At 36.5% G+C, this 9,639-nt stretch overlaps 1 protein-coding gene across 1 annotated transcript; it reads left to right on the top strand.

Annotated features, from left to right (window-relative positions):
* The first annotated feature begins 2,702 nt into the window (after nt 1–2,702).
* On the top strand, nt 2,703–4,928 carry LOC145535061 (translocating chain-associated membrane protein 1-like 1). Its single transcript, XM_081563516.1, has one exon. The coding sequence runs from the start codon at nt 2,901–2,903 to the stop codon at nt 4,017–4,019; it is 1,119 nt and encodes a 372-aa protein (XP_081419642.1). The 5' UTR covers nt 2,703–2,900; the 3' UTR covers nt 4,020–4,928.
* Nucleotides 4,929–9,639: the final 4,711 nt, after the last annotated feature.

Here is a 9,639-nt window from a genome sequence, read left to right as displayed (position 1 = left end):
ATAGAAATTCCCTATTGTTGAGCTGTGGATTTTTCTGACAGACAGTTCCTTGCGGATCGCCTTGATTCTTTGAAAGCTTTTTGAAAACTGTGTAGGTAAGTATGAGGTAGCTTTTCCCCTAGGGCAAGTTTAGCCTTACTCTTGACTATGACTTTCCTTGGCCCTCTGCCAAGTAGAGTCTCATAAGTGTTCCAAGGGCATTCTGACTTTTCCAAACTTCAAAGTCTCCTAGTCCTGTTTGAATTCTTGGAAATTTTGAATTTACATTTCTTCTATTGTTTCTTGTTTGGCCTCATGCATGTATTCTAACCTTATACATATAAGACTTAATATTAGAAGAACACTCTAGGGAATGTGTATGCAAATTTCAAAAGTGCTCTAATCAACTAACTTTGTCTGCAAATTGCTCTGCCCAGCAAACTTCAATGGCATCACCTTCTCCTAACTCCTATCTCTTCTCAGTTCCAAGGGCTCCAAGCTCCCCCTCCACCCTCCATCTCCTAGTCTCTGAACAGTGAACTGGAAAATATGTCCAGGCAGAAAACCAGGCAAGTTGTGGGGCTTTCCTCACTTCTCTCCCTCCTTTCTTGTTCTCCAATAACTACAAACAATAACTTAAAAGTTATTTTATGTAATTTGTCTAGTTTTTCAGTTATTTACAACAGTAGTGGAAGTTCAATCATCATTACTCATTCATAGCCAGAGAAGAAATCTCCAGTTGAATTTAATCCTTATCTGTACTACAGGCACAGGGCTGTGCATAAAACTGGAATACCCCCCATACATTAAATGATGTAATAATCATGCTGCTGCTGCTGCTAAGTAGCTTCAGTCGTGTCCGACTCTGTGCGACCCTATAGACGGCAGCCCACCAGGTTCCCTCATCCCTGGGATTCTCCAGGCAAGAACATTGGAGTGGGTTGCCATTTCCTTCTCCAATGCATGAAAGTGAAAAGTGAAAGCGAAGTCGCTCAGTCATGTCCCACTCTTAGCGACCCCAGGGACTGCAGTCTACCAGGCTCCTCTGTCTATGGGATTTTCCAGGCAAGAGTACTGGAGTGGGGTGCCATTGCCTTCTGGTATCCAAATTTTTAAGATATCATTACATACCTTTTATTCTTGGTCACATAGTGCCAATAAAACTACTGAAAGCAAACTACATGTTATATATTATTGTAATACTCTTAGAGATTCTAATAATTTAGAAATTTGACATTTTATGATGTTAATAGGAAATATGAAACTAAAATTCAAATACTTACACTATTAATATACATTTTAAATTAATAATTTAGACTACAGAATATAATTTGATGACTGAAGAAGTTTCTCTACTTCAAAAATAAGGTTGGGATGGTGAAAATGTTGTTGGTTTTTCTTTAAGAGATAATTTTAACCTAACTGAAAATGGCCTTTTTTCTTTTTTCCTTTTGATAATAAAATACCATTCACAACTATGCATAAATATTTATTCTATTCACTTTGATCATTTTTTTGAGGCAAAATCTATCATGTGTGCATAGGAAGAGTTGGAAGACCTATCAAAAATATCAAACAAATATAAACAGAAATCTTAGAACAGAAATTGCACAACTATTTTTATATTTATTATGTCACAAAATGATTAGTCATATTGTCTATGCCTATAAGAAAACTGATTAATTCTATATTTTAAATTATAATTATTTTCAAAAAAATTTAAAATTCTTTGTAAAGTAAATTTGCACTTTCTCGAATAAACTCAACAATTCCTACTAGACACTGCTCTGTTCTTTGACTCTTTTCTCCCTGGCAACTGCCTTCAAGCTTGATTTTTTGTTTTTTTTTTTCTCTTCTTGATGCCCTCATTTTGACTTCAAATCTTAACTCTATCAGTAATCATTATGATCTCATGCAACACAGAAGAACTAGAAAACTACTCTGCCTGCAAAGACAAATTTGAAGACTGACGTGAACTTTGAATTGATGAAGATATTAACATTTACAAAGATCTGTGAATTTCAGCAAAATTATATGCAAAAAACTAATAATGAAAAGTGAATTTCTGGTCTGCTGCTGCAGCTAAGTTGCTTCAGTCGTTTCCAACTCTGTGTGACCCCATAGACGGCAGCCCGCCTAGAAAGAGGAAATTCATTTGTGAGCTTTGCAGCCAAAAGACCTCTCCATGAACTGAGAGCTTTCCAACTCCCCATCTTTTCTACATTGCCACAGATATTATTGCTAATCAGGGAACTATTTTTGAGTGTGCTCTGTTGCCGTAGCAAAATATTTCCAGGTGCGACTGATTTGCCAGCTGTGTGATCTTGGACACACCACTTAACCTCTGTGCCTCAGTTTCTCATCTGGAAAAAAATTTATTTATATATATATATATATATATATTTAAAAACAATAGTATTTACCTCACTGAGTTTTCTAGAAAGCTTTCATTTATAAAGAGCTTAAAACAGCACCTGGTGAATACTAAGCCCTATTAGAGGGCTTCTAGCGTAACTATTAAACTGTTTTTTATCATTATCACTGCTGATGAAGAACAAACAGATCTCTGTCCTGCTTTGTCACGATGCCGTGGACAGATTTCGGAGCATCTTGGCGGCGGCCGCGGATTTCAAAAGGCGCCGATCAACGCAGAAGATCAAGGCTTGCAACCCCCGGCCTGGCGCCGGGTAGGGGCGCGGTGCTCGATTTCCTTCCCTGCCTCCGCCGACCCTAGTGCGCATGCTCAGTCCTCTCGGCCCGCTGCTGTGATTGATTTTTTTCTGGGCGGCTGTGGCGACCCGGGACCGGCTCCGGGATGGGGAGTGAAGCCCCCGGAGCCGCCGCAGCGGCTGCTGCGGTGCCGTGAGGAGCAGCCACGGGGAGGCAGCTGCCGCTCGTCGGTGAGTAGTCGAACCGCCACCATGACGTTTCGTAAGAAGGGCTCCAAGAACCCCCCACTCCTGAGCCTGGAATTCATCCTGCAGAATCATGCGGACTTTGTCGCCTGTGTGGGGATGTTCTTCGTGCTGGGGCTCATGTTCGAGGGGACAGCAGAAGTGTCGATCGTTTTTATTACTCTCCAGCACGGGGTTACCTTCCCTGCAGCAGAAGCAGAACTAGCCACAGCACCCAAGTTCCTTTATCATTATGGTGCCAAAGACTTGGCCACCGTGTTCTTCTACACGCTGGTGGCGATCATCATTCACGCCACCATTCAAGAGTATGTGTTGGATAGAATTAACAGGCGAATGCAGTTCCCCAAACAGAGGCAAGGCAAATTTTATGAATCGGGTCAGTTTAGCGTCTTCTTCCTTGTCTCCTGTATTTGGGGGACATTCATTCTAGTCTCTGAAAATTGCCTGTCAGACCTGACTGCCTTATGGAAGGCTCATACCCATAACATGATGACATTTCAGATGAAGTTTTTCTACATCTCCCAGTTGGCTTACTGGTTTCACGCCTTTCCCGAACTATTATTCCAGAGAAGCAGACCTCAAGAACTCTCCCAGCAAGCTGTATATGTTGGTCTTCACCTCTTTCACATTGCCGGAGCTTATCTCTTGTACTTGAATCACCTGGGACTTCTACTTTTGATGATGCATTATTTTGTGGAATTCCTTTCCCACTCTTGCGACCTGATTTATTTTAGCGATGAAAAGTTCCAGAAGGAGTTTTCTCTATGGGCCATTGTATTTATTTTGGGTCGACTTGTGACTTTAATTGTTTCTTTGATAACGGCTGGTTTTCAGCTGGCTGGAGGGCAGAATGGGAATTCGGATGACTCTGCTGAAGATGTGAACGTGTTGGCAGCTAAAATTGCTGTTCTGTCATCCAGTTGCTCTATCCAAGCATATGTAACATGGAATTTATTTAATGTCCAGCTTCAGAGGTGGATGGAAGAAGATGCTCCTCTTCAGGCCCCAAGTGTGAAGAAGAAACGGATTAAGGGCAGATTTTGTAGAAAAGGAATGGAAAACGGTGTGGCAACTTCAAATAGACTACTAGATTCTCCCCAGATGAGGAAAGACAAGTCTTCATAATGAATTGCAAGTTAACTGACTAATGTCTCCAAAGAAGTCTGCTCTTTACTATAACATACCTTTTTTTGCTAATAGAAGGAAATGGCAACCAGTATTCTTGCCAGGATAGTCCCATGGACAGAGGGGCCTGGTGGGCTGCAGTCAATAGGGTCACAAAAGAGTCGGACACCACTGAGCACGCGCGTGCGCGCGCGCGCGCACACACACGCGCGCACACACACACACACACACACACCTGTCTTCGCTAGAGAATTTTCTGTTCTTGAAAATATATTGTCTTTGATTTTTGCTACTGTACTCTGTAAGGTATTTTTTGAAGGCATTTGAGGGGAGAATGAGTATTATGAGTGCAAAAAAATTTGGTTTAGACTAAGCTATTCATCATCAAAATAGTTTAAATATTTCTATGCTGTTTTATTTTGTTGTTTCCTTTTTTTTACCTTTGAACATTTTCCTAATGATTTGTAGAGATAACTCCAAAATTCCATGTGTCAGTGACACAGTCCTTACTCCTGCCAATCTTTTGTAATGTTAACAAGATGGCCTTTTATAGCAATGACATATTTTTAATGTTCTCTTCCAGGATAAAATAGAAATTTATAAATCTGGAAGTCGACTACATTAATTTTTCTGTATTCGCTAAGTCTTAGAATTTTTTTTTTTTAATTTACAGCTGGAGAAACGATTTGTAAAATCACCAAAATAATGATGTGTTTTATAGGTAATGGTTGTTACATACCACTAAAAACCCCAAGATACTAATGGTTAACATGTGGAGATTTATTGCTATATATTGAATCAAAATATCTTGAATTAATATAAAATTAGCACTAGGAAGTAAAATTATGCTCATTCATTTTAAACACTTATAAACTGGAAATCAGAAAATTAAAGATGGTTTAAAGAAAATCAGCCTTAAATAGCTTTTTTTGATATGTGTATTAAAAATTATTCTTAATGAGGTTTGTAATAAGTTTGATATCCACAGCATCTTAAAAGAATATTGTTAAACCTGTAAATCATTTTGAAAAGTAATACTTATTTGATTTATATCTCTAAAAAGAATGTCATCTGATTACATGTTGAAAACATTGAATATACTAACCTTAAATGTGAATATCATATTCTTATGAAAGTTTTTTCAAAATAATATAAATATAGCTTTACTGCCATCTTTAATTGGGAAATATTTATCTGTATGAGACATATTTTGGAGAGATATGTCTATATGTATTATATATATATATATATATACACACACATATATATGTGTGTGTGTGTGTGTATATATATATATATATATATATATATATATATGCCCTATCTTTAGAGAAGCAAGTAGAAACAATGGACTGCAGTAGGTATTTACTATATTTATTTATTTTTCTCAACCTTTGATTTTATTTCTATAATGTGAGTTCTTATATTTTTTTTCAGTAGATAGTGCTTTAAAAATATGGTAGGATAAGGTTATTATATACTTCCTGTTGCTCTCTGTTTTTCCCTACTATGTCTCCCATCTCTCTACTTTTGATAACTTTCCCTTGGCTTGTTGTAAGTAATACAACCTTCCTAAGCATGGGGGTCCCTGCAAATTTAACTTAGTACATGAGTATTGTGGACCAAAGGGAGGGGCCACTTTTAGCAAAATATTCTTTTATGTTCTTTCTGCTTTGAGAGGTACATAACAAAGCAAGATTGTTTCTATTTTGTCTGTAGAATCCACCATCCTACTGCTTTTCTTTGTTTTTCTCAGTTGCTTCATACTGTAGTGTTGGTAGCACATGCTCTAGTTCCAAAGTACAAAAAAACTCCGCTTTAACCAACCACCATGCAGTTAGTTGTAAAACAAAGATTTCCAGCTTCTCCTAAGAAAGACTGTTCTTTCTCACTTCCTTCATTTTTAAAGAATTCTCCCCTGTTACTTGTAACCTCATTCCTGGAAACAGATTTTTTATCCATTATATACGTAATTTATTTTCCAGTAAGTGCAGGCCTGACTCAGTCTAGGAAATGACTGCAAGAAATGTGTTTCCTTATGTGATTGGCAATGCCAAGAGTTAAACTGGGGTTGATATTAAATATGATTAGGGCCTAGATCAGTTTACCCGGGATTTTCTGGGGCTCTGTCCTCCTCAGATTATCCACTTGGCAGCAAAGGACTACACATGTTCTAGGCTTCATATCTGCATACCACATGCATGATAGAGAGGAAAAGAGGAAATCTGATTTCTGGAATTCACGTGTCACTGACAGTTACCTTTACTGAACTTATCTGATATAGTGTTGTACTGGACTGATTGGCGAAGTCAGGTTGTATGCTTCACCTGTGAAAAAAGGCAAAGCTTTCTTGTAAAATGTGGATCCACAAGAAGTAGCAAGGTTGAGGAAAAAAGAGGAAGGATGCTGAGTATATCTCAACTATTCGTAAGAATTCAATACATAAATCCTTTTAGAAAAGAAATGTATGTGAAGTAAATTATGAAAGCCACCCTATAAATGAAATTCAGCACAATACAAATTGCTAAGTTCCTTTTAAAAATTCTTAAAAACATGCCATTCTTAAAAAAAATCATAATAAATCTCAGTGTGACAATTTGATTTCTATCAAAATTGATCACATGGAAGCAAAAATTTCCATTTTCATTATTCAAGGTATTATTAAATCAAGCATTAGTTACCCCTATGAAAATTTACATAGTTAGTATTTAATCACCAAGTGTTGAGAAAGTCATAAAGATGTCTGATCATTGACTTTGAAGATATCACTCTGATTAATAAATCAGTTTTAGTGCTTGCCAAGCTTTATTCTTTAGGTATTTCTATAGGTATTGATTTTCTAGGATGAATTTAGAGTGAATTTTCCTTAAAAAGTTATTCTGCTAGCATTTATTTATAAATGTATCTCATTTTCAAAATAAATAGTAGAAATATGTTACTCAACCTACCTGTCTGAAAGAAATAAGAATATTATTAATTCTACATTTCATTTATGTAAGAAAGCAACAACCTGTAGATATTTCTTCATTTGTATCTAGTCAGTATTTAATTATTTGTAGAGAAAATATGTGCTGCCAATAGTGTGTTAACTTGGAATAGATTCTCAAGAATATTAATTGCAACATTAATATTTTAAAGCTTTTTGAAGACATAAAATATTCTGATATCTTTTTAATCCAGAAAAACCTAGGTAAAGTTTTAAGTTCTTACTCAACTAAATGGAATAATTTATATAGTATAATAAAAGACATTACTGATGATTTACATAGGAAATGATGTAATTGAGCAGTTCCTGAGATGAAATTCTTGCGGGGGAAGTATCCTGGAGAATGTGGCATGTGGAGTGGGCTAGAACTTGGGTATTTGAATTATGGCAGAGAATGCATTCCAGTTGCAAGTCATAGACAATTCACTTGCCTGGCTGAAGGGGGTATATAGTGTGGGTGAGCAAAAGGAAGTAATTGAGGCTTAATAACAGATCAGATTACCAGCGAATTCACAAATACTTCTTGAATTTCTCTGGAAATAGAGGATTTTTTAAACTGCTGTGTTTGAATCAAATCTATATCCTGTGAGACACTTTTGTACAAAATAAGACAGTGAATAATAATACATACTAAATAAGACAGTAGTGTTTGCCAAGTCCCCTCAATTATGTAGGAAAATTATAAATCCATTATACAAAACCCCCTACATTTCTAAATATTGGAACTGTTCTCATGGTTGTACGATCATGGGACTATCTAAATTTTGGCCTCTAGACCCTTATAAGCAAATCCTTTGTAGGTCCTGCACCACCTTTGGCACTTCTAAGTATTTCAATAAATGTGGAATAAGTCAAACATTAAGAAAGCTGTTTCTGAGACAATTCACGTTCTTTGTCCCTTTGTGTTTGGGGCTACTACATTGTGTCAACAGATCTTCTTTCATTGTACAATTTCAAAAATACACTGATATATCAACTGACTATTTCAGAGGATACTTATAAAACTTAGGAAACGACAGTGGGATGTGATATGTGGTTAAATGTTTGCTTAATTTTGACATGAACAGCACTTAACAGTAATGATATGGACATCTTCTATCTATCATAAAAGTTATTAGAGTTGCTGTTAAGGAATATGGCTCTTTGATAATTCAGGCAAAATACCTATTTTAAATAAAGGGAAAGTGAATTCCCTAAATTAAAAGTAAAAAAATACTCAGTTTCAATATCAACAGCATTATTCTTCAAATCAAGTAATGTCAGTGTGTAGAATCTCATGGCCTGATGAAAATTTGAGAAAAGGGAGCATTTCCTTATGCCCTAAGGCATGGGATTTTACCTAAGCCATCACACACTATAAAGTATTTATATCCCAAGATAGATTCAATATTTCTTTCTCTTGCTGCTTAATTAATTTTGAAAAGCTGGCCCTCAAATACAGAATTGCCAAAAATTTTGTAAATTTGAATACATTTAAAAAAAATATGTTTCCAGTCGTATTGTTACAAATTATGCAATAAAATGTAATAAGATTATAAATGATGTTTAACAAAGGTCAGTGTTAAGCCTTTACTCTGGCCCTTGATCTGTGTGAACTTTGTAAGACCCTTAAACATTCTAAGTCTTGGATTGCATGTCACCAAAATGGCAAAAATATTTATATATTTTAAAAAGCTACTATAAAGATTAAAAATACATTCACATACAAAGTTATAAATAGCTGTATGTGTGTATGTATATGTATGGTTTCCTTGGTGGCTCAGTATTAAAGAACCCGCTTGCCAAGGCAAGAGATACAGCTTTCGATATCTGGGTGGGAAAGATCCCCTGGAGAAGGAAATGGCAACCCACTTTAGTATTCCTGCCCAGGAAATCCCATGAATAGAGGATCCTGGTGGGCTACAGTCCATGGGGTCACAAAAAGAGTCAAAAATGACTTAGCAACTAAACAACAACATGTGTATATATAGAGCTATTGTTAAGAGATGTAACTTAACAAGATAATATTTGTTCATGTATTGCCTCTGTTTACTTTCACATTCTATAAATGTATACAGTCTCATTTGAAAGTGAAAGTTGCTCAGTTGTGTCTGACTGTTTGCAACTCTATGGACTTAACCCGCCAGGCTCCCCTGTCCACTCCATTTTCCAGGGGATCTTCCCGCCCCAGGGATCAAACCTGGGTCTCCTGCATTGCAGGCAGATTCTTTACCATCTGAGCCACTAGGGAAGCCCCACAATCTCATTTAATACATACATATATGTGTTTATGCCTATACATATAGGTACATATGCATACACATAGATTGCTCCCATGCATTTGCATATTTATTTTTCAATAAAGCTATTTTTTAGAACAGTTTTGGGGTTTAAGCAAAACTAAGCAGAAAGTACATAGTTCCCATATATCCCCAGATCTACACTGCACCCCCACCCTAATACACACACATATATCTTTCCCTGTTATCAGCATCCTACATCACCATGGTACATTTGTTAGCACTCAGTGAATCTACAGTAATAACATCACAGTCACCAAAACTCCATATTTTACAATCAACCTCACTCTTGGTTTTGTACATTTTCCCAGTTTTGACAACCATATAATGACATGTGTCTACCCTAATCAAAGAA

The sequence above is a fragment of the Giraffa tippelskirchi genome, chromosome 1 (genome assembly GCF_054371585.1).
Source record: "Giraffa tippelskirchi isolate mGirTip1 chromosome 1, T2T-mGirTip1v1.2.pri, whole genome shotgun sequence".
NCBI lineage: Eukaryota > Metazoa > Chordata > Mammalia > Artiodactyla > Giraffidae > Giraffa > Giraffa tippelskirchi.
Note: the sequence above shows the minus strand (reverse complement) of the source record. Positions and strands in the feature narration are given on the sequence as shown.

What these genes read in the sequence shown, in the direction of transcription:
- LOC145535061 (XM_081563516.1), top strand. Translation starts at nt 2,901, where the DNA reads ATGACGTTTCGTAAGAAGGGCTCCAAGAACCCCCCACTCCTGAGCCTG.